The 18,271-nt window shown below is 55.3% G+C and overlaps 1 protein-coding gene and 1 long non-coding RNA gene across 4 annotated transcripts in view; one reads left to right on the top strand and one right to left on the bottom strand.

Moving 5' to 3' along the window:
* Positions 1-18,271, top strand: part of INPP4A (inositol polyphosphate-4-phosphatase type I A) — a 73,200-nt gene that overhangs the window by 13,722 nt on the left and 41,207 nt on the right. For all 3 annotated transcript variants that reach the window (XR_009544052.1, XR_009544051.1, XM_060168926.1), the window contains exons 8-16: positions 554-644; positions 1,001-1,148; positions 4,012-4,142; positions 6,013-6,117; positions 6,594-6,702; positions 10,951-11,134; positions 12,352-12,570; positions 13,361-13,499; positions 17,122-17,154. Coding sequence is in view for 1 of the 3 variants with exons in the window: in XM_060168926.1 (XP_060024909.1) it covers positions 554-644; positions 1,001-1,148; positions 4,012-4,142; positions 6,013-6,117; positions 6,594-6,702; positions 10,951-11,134; positions 12,352-12,570; positions 13,361-13,499; positions 17,122-17,154 (1,159 nt within the window). In the remaining 2 variants the exon portion in view is untranslated. The remainder of the gene's footprint in view (positions 1-553; positions 645-1,000; positions 1,149-4,011; positions 4,143-6,012; positions 6,118-6,593; positions 6,703-10,950; positions 11,135-12,351; positions 12,571-13,360; positions 13,500-17,121; positions 17,155-18,271) is intronic.
* LOC132531238 (uncharacterized) lies at positions 5,973-9,591 on the bottom strand. Its single transcript, XR_009544053.1, has 2 exons — positions 7,402-9,591; positions 5,973-6,752 (listed from the first exon to the last, which is right to left on the bottom strand). It is a non-coding gene; the product is annotated as an uncharacterized LOC132531238 (long non-coding RNA).

Raw genomic sequence — 18,271 nt, 5'->3', positions numbered from 1 at the left:
TGCAGAGGTGGCTCGTGGGTGTGGAGTGAGACCCAGGTCACCCTGAGGGCTGGTCACGGTCTTCCTCTCCCAGACACTCCTCTGCCTCGCAGTCGCCTGGGCCCCGTCTCACACCTGTGCCCGGCCCCCCCGCCCCCCACCAACCGTGTCACCCTCTCTGATGCACAGCCGCTCACCCAGACACTCTCAAACGACAGTTCTAATTTCAGAGCCCAAACGCTGGTAGTCATTGTAAAATACAGAGATCTCTCATTTTACCCCAAATGAACCTGAACGTCAGCTGTGGAAATACTCGTGGGCCTCGTCTACCACTGCCCTTTCATCCTACACGTCAGAACACTCAAAGACAAGGGGAAGTGACTTCGAAAGTTGTGCATTTCTAGAAAGCTGTGTGGGCGGAGTATGTTCAGCGTCCTGGGAGGGGGCCTCACTTGTCTGGCTGTGCGTTCCTCGTAGAGTTGTTGGTGGATGTTAGTTTCAAGGGTTCTTTTATGACGTGATGTGCTCTGGAGTCAGTCACAGTTTTCTCATGCTTTTCTGTACATGTTTTTAGATGGTTCTGCCTGTTGACGAGAGCTTGACCGAGGCCTTGGGAATCCGATCCAAATACGCTTCGTTGCGAAAAGACACTTTACTGAAATCGGGTAAGCAGCTTCCTCTGTTGGTACCCTTGCCACTCGTGAGTGTCCACGCGGGTTCGTGGTCTGCTTCCCCACCCGCTTTGATTGTCACGGCTGTGCACGCCCATCGTCACCTCTCTCTGCACATCAGCGTGCCGTCCTTTGTGGCAGCGTGTCGGGACCTCGTGACCCTCCGGGGAGGAGGCTCCTGCTTCCTTTTGCTCCGTCTCGATGGTGTCGGGCTCGGTCACTCTGTGGGTGTGGGTTTAAGTGTTTTAACTCCCTGGAGATGAGCAGGAAGGAGACCTGGGGGCCGGGGGGGAGCGGGCCCCGCGGCGGCCTGCGCCTGCTCACCGCGGCCCGTCGCCCTCCCGCCTCAGTGTTCGGCGGTGCCGTCTGCCGCATGTACCGGTTCCCGACCACCGAGGGCAACCACCTGCGGATTCTGGAGCAGATGGCAGAGAGCGTGCTGTCCCTGCACGTGCCCCGGCAGTTCGTGAAGCTCCTGCTGGAGGAGGACGCGGCCAGGTGAGGCCCCCTGTCATCTGCCCCTCCCGTCTGGAAGGCCCGTGGACGGGGTGGGTGAGCACTGGCCTCACATGGGCCGCACGCCCGGCGCCCGCCGCCTGCCTGCTGCGCGGCCTGGGCTCAGTTTGCTCATCTGTGTCCCGGGGTTTCTGCGCGAGGACGTCACGAGACAGCGTGCCCGACACGCCAGCTGTGCCCCTGCTGAGCACGGGTTCCCCTCCCCTCGCCTCCCCTCCGGCCTTGAGAAAGTTAGACTAGCTGGTCCCTCTCTGGTTGTGGCTGCCTGGGTCACGGTTTCCTACGGTCCGGGCTCCAGAGGGCTAAGGATGACCCATCAGGACACTGATCCTCTGTGTCTCTCGGCCCGGGGCCTGCTTCACTGGTCCTGAGGCGGGGAGCAGCCTGCGGGGAGGTCCGGGCACTGCAGAGTACGTCTCCCGTCCGCCTAAGAGTCATCTCTGCTCCTTGCCATCGAGCAGTGTTAATCGTAGATGTAACACAGCAGCTGCGTGAAGGAAAACAGTGCAGCCAGATCCTACTGTTTTAATACAGCTATTTTGTTTTAATTTTTCTATCTTGAAAAAAATTTTGAACTTAGAGAAAAAGGGGAAGAATAATGCAATGAGCTGCTTTATCCCCCTATGTGTGTATATTTTATTTATTTTTTATTTTTTTAGATGAATTTATTTTATTTATTTTTGGCTGTGTTGGGTTTTTGTTGCTGTGCGCGGGCTTTCTCTAGTTGTGGCGAGTGGGGGACTTCTTTTCGTTGCAGTGTGCAGGCTTCTCGTTGCGGTGGCTTCTCTTGTTGTTCTCCGTGCTCTAGGTGTGCGGGCTTCAGTAGTTGTGGCACGTGGGCTCTAGAGCGCAGGCTCAGTAGTTGTGGCTCACGGGCTTAGTAGTTGTGGCGCACGGGCTTAGTTGCTCCACGACACGTGGGATCTTCCCGGACCAGGGCTTGAACCCGTGTCCTCTGTGTTGGCAGGCGGATTCTTAACCACTGTGCCACCGGGGAAGCCCTGTGTATATTTTATAGAGTTAATTTTTTAAAACTTCCTTTCAACTTTTCCATATTTGTAGTATATTTACATAGCTACCATCTACTTTTCTACATATCTTCAGTTTCACTAAATTTTTAGTTATGCATAATTTCCCACTGTTTGGTGCACTGTAACTCGGAAGAGTTCATTCATTCATTGTGTCGGTTTGGAGGGTTTTGTTGTTTCCCACACCAACCACGTGGCCAGTGTTCTGCTCACTGTGGTGGGGAGGCGGGGGTCTTGATGAGTGAGATGGACCGTGGGAGACAATCAGTAACAGAACTTGGGCCACATGGGGCCCAGACGGGTCACTGGTGTGCAGAACTTAAAAGGGGCTGTGAGAAGGAGGAGGGTGGCCGGGGCAGGCCTCTGAGAGACGGTGACACTAAGCTGACACCCGAAGCACAAGGAGGAGCCACGTGACGCACGGGCAGAGACACGGAGAGAGAAGGGCCCGCAGTGGCTGAGGCAGACAGGCTCGGTTGCAGACCCAAGGCGAGCGGGGCCACTCAGCCGGCAACCCACGGGGACATCGGTCCCACCCAGCCTTGCCTGCGCCGAGGGTTCTTTTACGTTAACCTCGTTGATTAGTAATAATAATAATAATAAAATGGCACGGCTTTAAAATTTTTTTTTAACTTTAGAAAATTTAGTAGATTCCTAAACACTTCTATAAACTTAGCTTTTTCCCCCCCTTAGAGGAAAATGTGCGTAGTATAAAAAGCCAAAGAGCGCAAAAAGGTTTTTAACGAAAAGCGTAAGTCTTGGGATGCTCAACTTTCTGATCTCCTTCCCAAGAAACAACCACTTTTAGCCGTTTTAGTGTTTTCTGCTGTATTTCTCGATTTATGTATAGAGTGCTCTCTTGATGAATCAACTTCAGAGATTAACTGCTGATTTCCTATGAAGAGGATTTTGGGTCTTTTATACTTTCCCCCCTAGTTTCCTAAATTTCCTAAAATGGTTATCCTTTTTTTTGAATCCATTTTTTGTGTTCATTATTCTGATTATGTAGCTCTTATTTCCTGCTGAGCTAAGAAGTTTATATTTCAGTTCTTAAACAGCTTTGCTTTCATTTTTGTGGATATAACAAATTCTTTTTTTCCCTTGTCTTCTTCTCTATGCACTTTTAGATCTAGACAGTTCATTATTTACACAGGTAATAAAGGGAACGATAGCTAAAGCTGCCATCTTCCCAGGGTCCTTGTCCCGGACCCGAATAGGATGACAGTGAAACATAAGGGGCCTGGTGGCCACAGCAGGAGCCATGGGACCCCCGTTGCTGAGCAGCCTGGCTCGCGGGACAGCTTTATATTCTGCAGCTCTGCTCTGGTGAGGGCAGAAAGCCCCGCCTCCCAGAATCCAGGAGGCAGTGACAGCCCCGGGAAGGGGGGGTGGAGGGGTGGGGAGAGCCTGTAGCAGTTGCCCTCAGGCTCCAATCCTCCTGTGCTCCGGGAGGGTCAGACTCAGGCTGCAGTTCAAGCCTTCACGCCCCTGTGGCCTCTGGACTCGTGCAAGGTCGCCAGGGTGCCTGGTGGAGCCACTCCCCTCTTCACTCCTTCACTTAGTTTTCCCTGAACATTTGACTGAGTTCCTATGAAAAGCCTGTCTGTGCAGTTTCCACGTGGTCAGTGGTCTGCCTTTTTTACAGCCGCTCTTGGAGCTGTCTGCTGTCCTGCCCTGCTGCTGCCCCTCCAGACTCGCAGGGCCTCCCCTGGGCATGACGCGTCCACATCCATCTGCCCTCCTGGCTGGTCAGGACTCCTGAGCCTCTGCTGGGAGGGAGCCGGCGCCATGGCCTGATGCGTGTGTCTTGCTTGCAGAGTGTGTGAACTGGAGGAGCTGGGGGAACTGTCCCCTTGCTGGGAGAGCCTCCGGCGCCAGATCGTCACTCAGTACCAGACCATCATCCTCACGTACCAGGAGAACCTGACCGACCTCCATCAGTACAAAGGTGGGTGCCCGCTCTCAACCCCACCATGGCTCACCCGCTCTCATTTTCCCAGCTGGAAATCTGGAACCTAGGGTCACTTCCATATTCCCACTGACAGACACTCTAATGGATTTTTAAAAATAGATTCTCATGTAGGTGTGAGTTCTCTCAAATATGGAGTTTTCAGATCTTAATTGAGAAGACAAATGTGTGAATTGCATCGAAAGTTCCTTCCATGGTGTCATCTGCCAAAACAACTGCCGTAGGATGAAATTCAGGAGAGACAAAGTCACAGGCTGTTGGTTCATTTTATTTCTTCATCTTGGTCTAGCATCAGTGAAATGGCCAAAAGGATGCAGGCCGTTTGCCTTGAGACAAAGCAAGGCAGGGTTTTCTAGATTTCCCGGTGTAACTGTTCAGCGGTCCTTATGTTTACATATGAATTGTCTGAGTGGAGCTCTCCATTTTAAGCCTCAAAAGTGAAAGTGAAATATAGACACATCTTTTCTTCTTGAAAGATGCCACTTGATTTTCAAAACATTTTCAGGGTAGGTTTAGAAGACTATGCTTAACTCATTCCCGCTTGGTTCCAAATGGAGTGACTTTTTTGGTTTTCTGTTACTTTATTCTCTTCAGATTCTTCCCTCCTTCCCCTCTTTATAATAGAACTTCAGCTTTTAAAGAAAATCGTAACCCCTTACTGTGGGGACAGCACAGAGGAACCTGTCCCTAAACTTGGCTGGGAAGCAGCCAGGTTTACAGGAGTGATGACAAGATGATGGTGCCCGGGGTTTGGTTTGAATCTGAAGAACAGATCTAAGTGTATTTCTAAGACAAATGGCAGTGTTTGCCTGAAGGGACTTACGGACCTGCCCGAGCTGGATGCTTGTTACCTGGGAAAGTCTGAAACGCCCCCACCATGATTCTTCTAGAGCAGAGCTTCTGAGATGTCAGTGTGCTTCTAAGTCTCCAGAGAGTCTCGTGAACAGCAGATCTGGGATTCTGCATTTATAACAGGCTCCCAGGATGCCAGTGCCGGGGGTCCGTGGGCTACCCCGTCAGTAGCTAGAGAACCATCTCCCGTGGCAAAGTGCAAAGCGGACAGTGACTGGTCTGCGTTTTGCATACTGGCAAAATAAAGTTGTCTTTTTTCACCAGGTGGAATGTTTATTTCTCCTGATCATTAGTGTAATTTATAGTCTCTTTTTCTAGGCAAGTAGTTCTTTACTTAATTAGTTAAGTATTCTAATTATAGAAATAAGATTGTGAATATTTTGTAGAAAACATGGTCCAAACTCCTGAGCCCCACCCCAGGATGTGCAAGGGGACGTGTTAGCGTGTTTTCCGGAGGCCAGAATCGCGGCTGTGTAGCATTTGCTCATCTGATAGACGTGGGGTAATGAGCAGACCTTCTCATCACTTTTCAGAATTGAGAAGTGTTGCTCCCGTCACACCAGTTTCTTAGCTCTTGGATGCCGGCAGGCTCTACAGTTGGGACAGGCACTTCCTGGCACGGGCCCACTTGCTTTTTATAGTGGTGCTGACATCGTGCTGCACAGAATCCTGTCCCTGTGTCAGACCTGTCGGTTGAGAGCTGCCGATGGGAAGGCCCGGCGTCGCTCCCGCGCCTCTGAGGGTGGATCCACCAGGCCCCTTTCACCACCTAGGACCCCGAACCAGTCTTCTGGCCGGGAGCTGCTCTCCCTCAATGTTCCACCCCCATCGTCTGGGAAGGAAGTGTGCTCACGGGCAGCTCAGAGTTTCTGAGGCCACTGCTGACACACACCTGCATACCCTTAGCATTACCCTCAGACTGTCCCTTCTCCACCCACCGTTCATGAATGGGGGATGCGGGCTGACCATCTTTATTTTCTCACATTCCATTCCTCAGGTCCCTCGTTCAAGGCAAGCAGTTTGAAAGCAGATAAAAAGTTAGAATTTGTTCCCACAAACTTACACATACAGAGGATGAGAGTTCAGGACGATGGAGGATCAGGTAACCGTCTCGCTCGATCACATCTCACTTCTTTTCTCCCTGAGCTGCCCCACATCTGCCCCAGCCTGCCCTGTGTGTGCTGCTGCTGGGCGCCCGGCAAAGGCACAGCCCAAGGGCCTCCGGAAGGCCTCTGTGGAGAGCTCAGACCCCTTCCCCTCGTTTGCCCTCCCTCCAGCTTCCCTTTGTGTTGCTGTGGCAGAAAATTGCCCACAGGTCATCCTTCTGAAGGAGGGATGCAAGCTGAGTCGCTGGGTAGTTGCCCTGTGTGACTCTCCCCTGAGACAGGACCCTCGTAGCCGAGATGATGGTGCTTGGCTCCAGAGGCCCTCGGGCAGCCCGGGCTGTGCGACTGAGGGAACCACAGGCTGCTTGGAAGTGGGCTGGCGGGGGATCCCAGAGTTGTGCACGTATCGCTGTAGCTGGCTCGTCCACAGGCCTGAGCCCAGAGTAATGGAGGAGAGCTTTCTGTCATTCAGATCAGAACTACGACATTGTCACCATCGGAGCGCCAGCAGCACACTGCCAAGGCTTTAAGTCAGGAGGTCTCCGCAAAAAGCTGCACAAATTTGAAGAGACCAAGAAACAGTAAGTTCCTGGAGGGTGTGTGTTGTCCTTGTGCTGCCGTCTGACGCTTCCTAGGTTAAAAAAAGAGAAAGTCAAAACGGGACCACAGAAAACATCCAGCATCCGATCTGCTTTTGCGCGGCGGGAGGAGCTGCCTCACGGGCCCTGTGCTGCTCTGTGTGTGTGACTGAGCTGGGTGGGTGACGAGGCACCCGAGCCGTGGTCCTGTCCCTGTAAAATGACAGCGGATGGAAATGCACCTGGAGAGCAGCGCCCCAGGCGGCGGCCCTCCTGGACGCTGGGGCTCGGCTGCCTTTTACAGGCCCTGGTCGGTCGGTCGAAGGTCACAAAGCGTGAAGCCCCGGAGAGGTCGTCAGTGTCAGAAAGGCTCAAGGGGCTGCGCGGAGTTGACCAGGCTGAGCAGGAACTTGGGAGGTGGGCGGGGTGGGGCGGGCCTTGCGGAGCTCGCGGTGAGGGGCGGGGCCTTGGGGGCAGGAGCCGAGGGGAGGGGCCGGGCAGGCGCAGGCTGCGCGCAGGTGACCAGAGCTGACGGGTCTGGGCCTGGCCCTGGGGCAAAGTCAGCGCCAGCGCTTGGAGCCTGCTGGAAATCGGCGAGCGGAGGGTGCAGGGTGTGCTGTGGATCAGAGGGGACGGGAGAGAGCGCTAAACCGAGCTGTCGAGCTGGACGCCGCGAGGCGTGGCGTCACGCGCCAGGCTTACCTTGACCAGGGGGTGCGGGTGTAGGAAGTGGATGCTATGCGTGTGGCCGAGGCCTGGGCTCCTGGGACCGTGAGGTGGAAGAGCAGCGTGAAGGCCTCAGGCGCGCAGAAGGTGACCGAGACGAGCCCGTGCTCAGGCTGATAGGAGAGATGAAGGCAAGTGGGGGGAGACGGCAGAGGACACCGATGGAGCGAGGTTCTGGAGGAGACGGGGCGGCGAGGCCCGGAGAAGAAGGTGGGGCTGCAGAGAAGGAACAAGCTGGGGCCACGACGGGGCAGTCTGCGTGGAACGTGGGCTCGAGGGGCCGGAGCCGAGTGCTTTGAGGATGGTGAGGCCAAGGCCCGCCAGCCTCAGGAGGACCCGCGGGGCAGTCGGAGGAGGCTTAGCGCTGGCCGGAGCCTCAGGCCCCAGGGCGGGAGTCAGGACAGGGCTTGAGCAAGGTGACCTCGGACTGCACGGGTTGGGAAGAAAGGTCAGGTGCAGCGGTCGTGGGCCAAGGGGCCAGCAGGCTGGCGGAGAGCAGCTGGGGGGTCGGGTCAGAGCTGAGCGCAGGGCTGGGTGGCATCTCTGGGAGGCCCCTGGCAGCCTCCTCGACCTTGATTCGTCCGCACCAAGGGCTCCTCCCTGGGCAGACAAGCCAGGCCACCAGATCCCTCCGAGGATTCACCGACGTGGTGCTTCTCTGGGAATTAGGACAAAGGCGAGCTTCCTGTGCCACAGTGCTCTGCACAGCCAGCCGCGTGTCTGTCGCAGCATTGCATGTGGCCGCGTGGAGGTGCGAGCGTGTGACCTGAGGCTGGCGTGGAGGCCCTGGAGGAGAAAGCCGCTCAAGAGGGCTGTCCCTGTCCCAGGAAGGTTGGGGTGTTGATACCTGTCTGGCATGTTAACTTCGGTACCTCTTACTCCCTAAGCGCTTCTACAGCATTTTTCTAATATATACATTTTTATTTAATGTCCTACTGATGTCGTAACACCACCTGCAGGAATGGTTTGCACCAGGGGAGCTCTCCTTTCGGTGCAGGTGTTACTCGCCCGCATGGGACGTCTCCCTGGGGCTCGAGCACACGCGCAGACGTTGCTCTCACCAGTGAGCATGCTGGGCTCTTGAGTTTAATTGTCCCTGTAGTCGGGGCCTCGACAAATGATCTCCAGAATTTTGACGAAAGAGAACTTGTTTTTTCAATTTTTGTTTTGCATTTGCCGTTTGCTAACAAGCTGCTAATATTTCGTTTTGGTTCTTTTCTTTAGCAGTTTTGAGGAGTGTTGGTGAGTTTTCTGTCTGTGGAGAGTGTGTGTTTGGGTCTTGCTCTCGTGCGGAGAGACTGTCCCCTCCTCTGAGGTGCTTCCCCCTCCGTGCCCCCGTGGGCTCCTAGTTGTAGCCTCATAGACAGAATTCTCCTTCCAACTGCAATCTTCTGTGATAATGAATAGCCCATCTCCGGTCTGCTGTGTCAAACCCTCCCAATCTGGTAGCAGTTCATTGCTGTGCTCACTCGAAGCGAAGACCCAGTTTTGTTCCTCCAGGATATGAGGAGCCCAGGCCGGGCAGGTCCCCAGGTGCTGGGATTTCAAGTCAACCCACTGGTGCGTCTGGGAGTCCCTTCCTGGCTTCTTTTACAAGAACCTGTCGCTTTTCAGTTTTCGGTTTCCCTTCACGTCTTGTAGGAATGAAGCCAGCTTACATTTTTATGGTATTTAATAGTTAATGGAGATTTGTAAAACAGTATTACTAGGGCCAGTTTTATCCCTGGAGGGCAAACCAACAATTAATACAACCAAGTGACTTTTTCCACCAACAATGAGATGGCAGCCAGAAGCCACCATGCCTGCTGCCTGGGGTCCCCACTGCCGTTCCAGGCCTCCCCAGACCCGCCCGGGGCGCTTGCCCCGGCCCAGAACAGGGGCTCCGCTCTGGGGCTTGTGAGGCACCCATAGCCCTCAGAACTGCTGCCGTCGTAGAGCTGGAGCAGCTCAGGGGCCGTGGCAGGGCGCACACTCCTGGAGGTGCTGCACGCTGAGGACACCCTCCCCGGTGGCTGAGGCTCTGCGGCTGCCCCCCGTTTAGGCCTGTGGTTGGGCTCCCACGCTCGTGTGTTCACGGTCATCCGTGAACAGCAGCTCTTTGAAGTGCATCCTTTCTCACTCCCGCCACGTCCTTCCTGTGTGGGAAGAGTAAATTTCACAGCCCGTCCCGGGGTAGCGCTCCCGAGACCCGGGGCAGCGCCCCCGAGACGCAGCTGCCCCAGACGGCAGCTATTCATTCAGCAGCGATTGCAGGTTGGAGAGCAGCGTGCGCACCTCGTGCTGTGCAGGCTTGACCGCAGCCTGCTGCATGGGCTTCTGGCAGCTCCATCGTTTTTCACTGTGGTGTCTGGGCTTGGGGTGTTGTTTTTTCTCGGGTGCTTCGGGTTTTTGTTTTTGCATGTTTACCCCATAGTCCATCAGGGGAATGGGCAGGGCGGTCTGTTGGTGACCCAGCTTCGGGTTACCCTGGAAAGAGCCCAGCAGGGAAAGGGCTCAGTCCTACCGTGTGACCCTCACCTCCAGGGGCAGCAGTGGGGGGTGCGGTCCTCCCTCTTCCCCTGAACTCAAAGGGCAGCTCTTCGAGGGGACCAGTCAGGGCCCCTCCTTACATGAAGCATGGCTGCCTTATACGTCTCCCTGTTTCCCTCAGCTTCCTCAGGTGGTCTGAAAAATAAACTTATAATATTGGGTTGATTGGGGATCTTAGCTAAGAGACATGCAATTTACTATCCCCATCTAGAAGGTCCCACGAAGCCAGGGACGTGGAGTTGGATCCCCAGAGGCTGGTGTTTGTGCCGGACAGTAGCTTTGACATCAGATCCCAAGATGCACACGCTGCTCGGTGGCAGGGAGTGGGGGACGAGGGAAGGACTGGTTTTCAAAGCCAGTGAGGCATCCAGGCCTGGCCTCCAGTTCGGCATGTTCTCCATGCCCCCCTTCATCCGATGGAACATTGAGCAGGGGAGTCCCGGAGCAGGGGAGAGAGGATGGAAGCCCAGTGTTCTGGGGACTTGCTGGGGTAGACACACGAGGGAGGGTGTGGGTCTGTGCGCAGAAAGTTTGAAGTCCTGATTGGCCAAATGAAAAGACAGGTTTCTTTTGGCAAAGTCCAGCCCCTACTGCAGTCTCCCTTCACTGCGGTGTGAGCCACTCTGGTGTCAGCAGGTCTCCACTCAAGTACTGCTTAAAAACTGACAGAAGAGGTTCTTAGGTGCAAGGTTGTGAGCATCCAGGCAACTACTGGGTTCGGCATCTGTACACACAGGTAGAAACACAGTAAGAATACAGATACATGCAAACATGGATAAAAGGCTTAATTGTATTTTAACATTTCAAGCCTCTACTGTACAGACAGAATGGATCTGCTGAGATTTCCTCTTGTCCACCAACAACTAGACCAGCCTAGGAAACAGCCCCGAGTAACAGGAGGCTTCACCTCGTGTTGGTGGTGGGCAGGGGTGGGGAGGTGCTACTATCCCCACCGATTCAAGAGAACCCCTTAGAAGCTGTTCTCATCCTTTTTAGTACGTCGTCCAGCTGCCAGTCCATCATCTACATACCACAGGACATTGTCAGAGCCAAGGAGATCATTGCCCAGATCAACACCCTGAAAACCCAAGTGAGTTACTACGCAGAGAGGCTCTCGAGGGCGGCCAAGGACAGGTCCGCCACTGGCCTCGAAAGAACACTCGCCATCTTAGCAGACAAGGTAGGAGAGGCTACCCTGCTGCAGGGGGGTGGGGGTCCCTTGGGCTTCTGAGTACCCCTGGACACCTCATGTGTGCCTAGAGCTGTCCACACAAATGGTGACACTGGGATGACCTGGGATCTGAAGGTCTGACTTCAGATCCTATTCCCACAAAGGCCTGGGGCGGGGCTTGGTGACTGGCCCGTGGTCACAGAGCTGGATGGGGGCAGACCAGCAATAGAGCCCGGAGCTCAGGAGCCTCAGCTGTGGCTTCGTGCACTTGGCTTTCCAGGGAGCGCACGGGGGTCTTGTTGAAGCTGGGACAGTTCCTCTGCTTCCTTAGTGACTGCCTACCCAGCACATTTGGGGCCACATTTCTGTTGTACTCACAGTTCGAAAAAAGAAACTGAATTATTATACACACATAATATAAGAACAGTATAATTTCACTGGGTTATGTATAGTCCACAAACCAGCTTCTAATTAACTGTCACCTGATCCTGATTAAAAATTGATGGGTGATGCTTTTTCACATGACTCAGTGTCTCTCCCAACGTACGTGCCTCCGCCAAACACACACGTGGCCACAGGCACACACACGTGCACACACAGATTCTGGTCACACTTCCCCACACACACCTGCTTCACTGGGATGAGCTGCTTTTCCCCGTCCGAATGTCTTGTATCCTTCCCATGTGTTTGCCCAGTAAAAAGACTGAGAGCCGGGGATTAAATCCACTCATAAAATAAAGGTGACGCTGTCAGACGTCAAATTCTGAGCCACAGAGCTGCTGTTGCGTGCAGAATTCCCCAGAACCGCAAGTGCTATGCCAGGAATCCCGCTGCCCGGGGCTTCAGGTATTAGATGTGACGCATAAGACTTCAGCGGTTAAACTGAAGTGAGGCCTGTGCCCTGGGATGGAGGGACAGCCCGGGAAGCCAGTGAAGGCTGGCATTGGGCTCACCCCGGGCCCCTCCTCCAGCCATGTCAGGCTCAGAGGCTGGCCGGGGTCCAAGAATGTCAGAGGCTTCTTGGCCTCCCTGTCGTCCTCCTTGCGTTCTCCGGGCTTCTGTGGGAAGTTCTTGCCGAGATTCAGCCGGGCCCGTCGTGCGGCAGGCAGCCTTAAACCTCGGCCGTCTCGAGGGCTGCCAGCTCTTGGGGTGTGGGCACCGTGCGGGAGGGCGGAGGGGGGCGGGCTGGGCGCTCAGAGAGGCCGGGTGTGCGTGTGTCCCTGCAGACCCGGCAGCTGGTCACCGTGTGCGACTGCAAGCTGCTGGCCACCTCCATCCACGGGCTGAACGCGGCCCGGCCCGACTACATCGCCTCCAAGGCCTCGCCCACCTCCACTGAGGAGGAGCAGGTGATGCTGAGGAACGACCAGGACACCCTCACGGCCAGGTGGTCGGGCAGGAACAGCCGGTCTTCCCTGCAGGTGGACTGGCACGAGGAGGAGTGGGTGAGCCTGCCGCCCCCGCCCGTCACCCTGCCGCTGAGCCGGCCTGGGAAATGCGAGGCCTCGCTCCCTCGCGGGTGTCGGGCCCAGCCCGGGCCCTGCCCCCTCGGCCTCCACTGGCCGTCAGCCCTGCCGGGGCCACGTCTTTCTGGAGATGTGGGAGCTGAGGTGCTGGGCAGCTTGGTGAGGATTTGGGAGACGCCGCCCTGACATCCCGTCACGATGTTGCTTCCGCTGGGTGGGCTTTGAGAGCAGGGTCTGCCCCTTGAGGGAGTGACACATCACGGACTCGTGTTTGTCATTTGCTGGGACTGTTCTTCGGCGGTGTCGTCCTGGGGGCACCGGACTGCCGGCGGCAGCAGCGCGCTCCCCCAGGCCTGCCCTGGCGTCCTGAGTGCTGCCTGGGTTTCTGCAGGGACCCCCCGCCCCCGTCCCCCATGCTGAGCGATCCACGGGCCTCCATCCAGAAGACCTCAGTCCCCTGCGGTGTTTGTACGAGGCCTGCGGGGAGGGAGGAGGGGACGAGGGTGCTCCCGTGGCCCTTGTACCCACAGTGGCCTCCGGGACAGCGACTAACAGACGTCCCCCAAGCTTTGAAACTGACGCCCACGGGACATCGACTTGTCTTTGGAAAAGCAGATGCAGCTTAATGGGGGATTCCAAATTGTCTCACCCTCTCTGCATCCTGAGGGGGTCTCAGTGGGCGTGGCGCCCGGGGGCGGGGGGCGGGCCCTGCTTTCTGCCCTGTGTCTCCTGCTGGGAGAGCTGACCCCGCGCCCCTTGGGTCCGCCAGGAGAAGGTGTGGCTGAACGTGGACAAGAGCCTGGAGTGCATCATCCAGCGGGCAGACAAGCTGCTGCAGCGGGAGCGCCTGCAGGCCGAGGGCTGCGACCACAGCCTCCCCGGCACCGGCAGCTGCGCAGGAAGGAAAGGTAACCGGGGCAGCCAGGCCTACTGGATCCGACCGGAGGACCCCCTCTGCGACGGGCCCCCCTCGCCACGCCCCCCCGCCGCATGCCGCCCTCACCCGACCACACGTGCGTACGCACCCCGCTTCCCACCTCCACCTCGAGCGCTGTCTGTGTGTTTGTGTGTGTCTCTAACTCCACGCCCGCCACGCAGACTGCAGGGAGGCCTCTCAGCAGAGGGGGTGTCGCGGCACCCAGAGCAGTGGGGGCGGGGGGGGGGCCGCGTGTGAGCCTGCAGGCGAAGGCCGGTCCTCAGGGCCCTGCGGGCTCACGCTGCCGCGTCCGGGAGGGTGGGGCTCCTGGACTTTGCTGGTTTGTCAGCCAGTCTGGGGACCCGAAGGAGGCCGAACGGTAGATGCCTTTCTCGTGAGGTTGCTTACGGCATCAGGGACAAGGTGAGGCGCGCAGCTCTCTCTGGATGAGAGCTGGTGGCAGGCCCAGCGGACTCGTCTGGAAAGCCTGGTTGTCACTGGCTGGGCGCGCTTTTATCCGGCAGAGGCCTGCTGCCCTGGGCCTTGCTCGTAACCCAGTCAGAGGGTGGGCCCCGCTCCCACGTCTTGGGGGGCCAGTTAGGTTCCTCTGTTCGGCGCCACCTCCAAGGTGGGGCTCTCGGTAGAAGGCGGGACGCTGGCGTGAAGCGGCACGCTTCAGAAACAGCCTGCTGCCTGCGGAGACACAGGGCATGACCAGACGCTCTGCCCCGCTGCCGCCTTACAGCGGGGGGCCTCGTGCCTCCTGAACCCGTGGGTCCCTGGTCCCTGCAGCTCTGGCCTTTCCCCGGAAGAGCTGGTGGGGTTGTGCGCCAGGCAGCTGAGATCCAGCTGCCGCCGCCGCCTCCTTGCCCCCCTTTGGGCGGGTTAAGGCCCAGCTGGGCCAGGGATGGGCCGCTGGCAGTGGGACTTGTCATTTCTGAACCGGGCAGCTTTCATTCAAGGCAGGGTTTCGCTCCCCTGTCGGAGCCTCTTGGTAAATCCTCCTTGGGTTTGTCAGACGCCCTCCCCCTCCTGTCCGCCTGCAGTCTGTCCTCAGGGTGCGCTCTCACTTGAGCCTGTGTTTCCTCGGTGTCCCCGTCCTCCACTCTGCCATCTGTGAGGGGTTCGACTTTCAGTTCCCCAAACCTGTGTTTGGTTCATGGAACTGTTTTGTCTTTGTTCGTGCTGTCTTTTTTTTTTTTTTAATGTAAATTGTGTTTCTTTAAAAAAAATTTCTGAAAGTTCATTGCTCATTTCTCTTTAATATTGTCTTGCTTGCAATTTAAACATTTTTCTGCATATTTAAAAAAAGTTACTGATTGGATTTTTTTAAATGCAGGAGATAGTTCATTTAACTGGATATACTGTTGTATTCATAACTTAAATGTCCTCTTTTTCTAGGCACGTCCCCTATTGTTCAAATATATAGACAAATTTAAGCGCAGTTTTAAAGTTATTTAAAGGAGCATTTCTTTGTGATATTTAGGGCTTGACTTGTACCTGTGTGTGCCGTACAGATCAGCTCTGTTGTGCTCATGGGAGTAGGAAGCGTTTGAGAGAGTCTGACTCTGATCAGCGCTCAAAAGAAACTTATGAAACCACAGGCCTCTAAATTACCTGCACATGGTCCTTAATTTAAAAATCTGAGCACAGCCGGGAAGCCGTCCAGACCTCGGCATGATCAGGAGGATCTGGACAAACCAGACTGTGAGCCATTTGTTTTACTCAATCTCTTGTCCTCAGGGACCAGAGCTGGGCTCTGTCGTGACTCCCGATGCCCTTCCAGGTTCCTGGGGCACTTGTTTTGGCCTAATGAGCGGGGTTGTGTTCACACCAGCGTATTTACTGCCCGTGAACAACTCCATGCCTCTTTGAAAGGCGTTCTCTCTTTTCATTGCAATTCTCTACCCTGTCCTGGGTCCTTGGTTTTCATCTTTCATCAAGGAGTCGCCCTGCCTCAGCCCCGCCTGGGGTCAGGGCTCCGCAGGGCCCACTGACCAGTCCCCCGCAGCGGGGACCGCAGAGGCTCCATGAGCCTCCCTCTCCTCCTGGTTTTCCACCCAAGTGACCCGTCTGCAAACTGTCAGGATTTGGTGACTTCCATTACCTCCCCCACACACTCTCTCCTGCTCTCCTCATCCCCGAAGAGTCCTTCAAACCCTGGACCAGGTTTCTCTTAACCTGAGATCTATGGGTTGCACCCCAGGTCCACGTACCCCTGAGATTGTGTGCTAAAATCCGCATGTGTGTGGAGCAGTCCACAGTGGGCATCAAATCGCAGGGGCCTCTGTGATCTAAGAGGAGATCCCTTTCTCCCGTTTGACTGAAAGACGAGTCTACCCAGTGGGTTTAACCCCTGATCCCTTCTCAGGCATGGTCCCAGCCCAGCAGTTTGGGATCACTGCAGATCATGAAAACAGGCTTCTAAACCCTTCTCCTCATAGAGCCTTGGGATCTTGGAGGAAGGGTTATGGGGAGATAGAAGTCTGTATTTTTCCAAGGCCTGGGGTAGTTCTGATTTTAGCCAGACAGATGTTGAACAGTCACCGCTGTGCATCCACACGCGCCACGGTGGTTTCCCTCTGTGTGAAGCAGGCAGTCTCAGGATATTTGCACTCTAGTGAAGACGCTGAAGTCTTCAGCATACAGAGGCCTTTAATTTTGCTCTATTTTCTGTCCCGTTGGCCAGTTTAAGAAGTCATTGCCAAAGACAATTAGAGAGAAGATCCCTGCCACCACCCTTCTGGACAATCCAGGTTGTCAAAGTCTCCGTTCAGCTGGTTCCAGTTATTCTTGAGGATCTGAAACCACCTGTTTCAGGATCCTAAAACGTTCTTTGAACTGAAAAGTTTAGACCTAAAATAAAATAAGCTTTTAGCCCAAACGATCCCTTTTCAAACTTGTTTGTTTAAGGTGGCACACCCAGTTAACCAGGAATTTTAGAGTTTTTAAGGGAGAAGAGAACTTGAAACGAGTACTTCCCGATGTGACTCAGTGTAGGTGAAATTGAGTTACACTTGGTATTCTTTGAGGGACCTGGAGGGATGTTCCAATTCCAGACTTCCCTCAGTCATAAACGTTTTGTATTTGGCTTAAACATCGTAAAGATTGGCATGCATGTGTCTGGTATATGGGTTTCATGACTGGACCCTAACCTTTTGGATCTCAGCAGCCGACCTTTAGCCCGGGCTCTAGAGTCAGTCAGGGCGGTGGGCTCTGAGCTGCACGCTCGATTTACCGGTCAGTCTCTCTCACTGCAAGTTTGCTTCCAGGTGTCGTGAGCCAGCGTGGGCTCCAGCACATGCAATGGGATGGACGTGGGGGCTTTATCTCATTGTGACACGTTAACCTGCTCTTCCCGAAGAGTGTGTCATGTTGAAGTACCAGCAACATGCATGTTGACACCGGTGGATCGGGCAGGGAGCTCCAGGCAGCCCGACCACCTTCGTGTGACTCCTGGGGAAGAGGCAGGCAGGCCCCCGGCCTCTTCTCCGAGGCTCGGTTTAGCCGGCTTACTGCCAGCTGCTGCCGCAGTTGCGCTAAGCGTTGAGTTGCTCGTGTTTGAACCGTGTGCCGCTCCTTAATCATCCGTGTCACCCTCCATTTCTGTGCAGATTGCAGTCCCCCTCCTGAAGAGTCCAGCCCAGGTACGTGGTTTCTGTTCAAGGCTTCTGCAGATGTCTTCTTAATATTCAGGGCGTGTTCGTAGCTAAACTGTCAAAGGTTACCTTGTACTCCCAGAGTTAGGAAAACATTTTAGGAGTTTCCTCATTGTGAGGGATGTAGCAACTTTTCTTAGGTTTGCCGAGGGGCCGGTCGGGCTGGTATTGTGGCCAGAAGCAGGCTACCACATGCGTTTTTGTCACTTTCCCGTCCTAAACCCTTTTCAGAAGTTAGTGTCCACGAGCACATTAAGCTTCCTGAAGTGGGTGGCCTGGCTAAGAGAGGTACATGATGGTACGTGACGCTTCCTGTGATTTCACCTGAGCTTGCGAGCGTCCCATGGAGGGGGAGGCAGATAAGAGGTAGCCGTCCAGATGCTGTGGCACGGTAATCACACAGCCTCCTCTCTTCTGAGCCTGGCTGCGGCCTTGGACTTCCTGTCAGGCACTGCTGTGGGCTTCGGGTGGAGTTAGTGCTAGAAATGGCATCTTTTGGACTGCATTTGCATGTAGAAATCAGTGTTTGTGACTCTAGTTCAGGGGTCGGCAAACCACTGCTCCGAGCGAATCCCGTCCACCGCCTGCTCCTATAAATACCGTTTTCCTGGAAATAAGTCACGCCCATTCGTTCACGTACTGTCCACGGCTGCTTTGGGGCAGTGCCGGAGTCCAGTAGTTGTGACAGAGGCCCTGTGGCCTTCAAAGCCTAAAGTGTCGACTGTCTAGTCCTTTACAGAAAAAACGTGCCGACCCCTGCTCTAGTTCCTATCGAATTTCCTCGACGTGCCTTGTGGTTTTCCCAGAGGGAGCATGAGACCCCCAAGTACGAGGTTGTGGGTTTTTTTTCCCCTTACACTCCAGAAAGCAGCCACCCCGTCAGCCTGAGGATTGCATCCCGCCCTCTGACTGCATGTAAATATGACATGGCAGGCCGCCTGCCTTATGTCTAGGGTGCAGCCAGCTGTGATTGCGGGACTTGCCGCACTACTCCCGTCAGCTCTCAGAGCATCCTCTCGCCCACACGGCCCGCTCACGGCCGTGACTCCAGATCCCCATTTGCTCATCAGCGGGTCATCTGATGGGGCGCCTCATAACCCCCCAG

This window comes from Lagenorhynchus albirostris, chromosome 13, assembly GCF_949774975.1.
Source record: "Lagenorhynchus albirostris chromosome 13, mLagAlb1.1, whole genome shotgun sequence".
Taxonomy (NCBI): domain Eukaryota; kingdom Metazoa; phylum Chordata; class Mammalia; order Artiodactyla; family Delphinidae; genus Lagenorhynchus; species Lagenorhynchus albirostris.
Note: the sequence above shows the minus strand (reverse complement) of the source record. Positions and strands in the feature narration are given on the sequence as shown.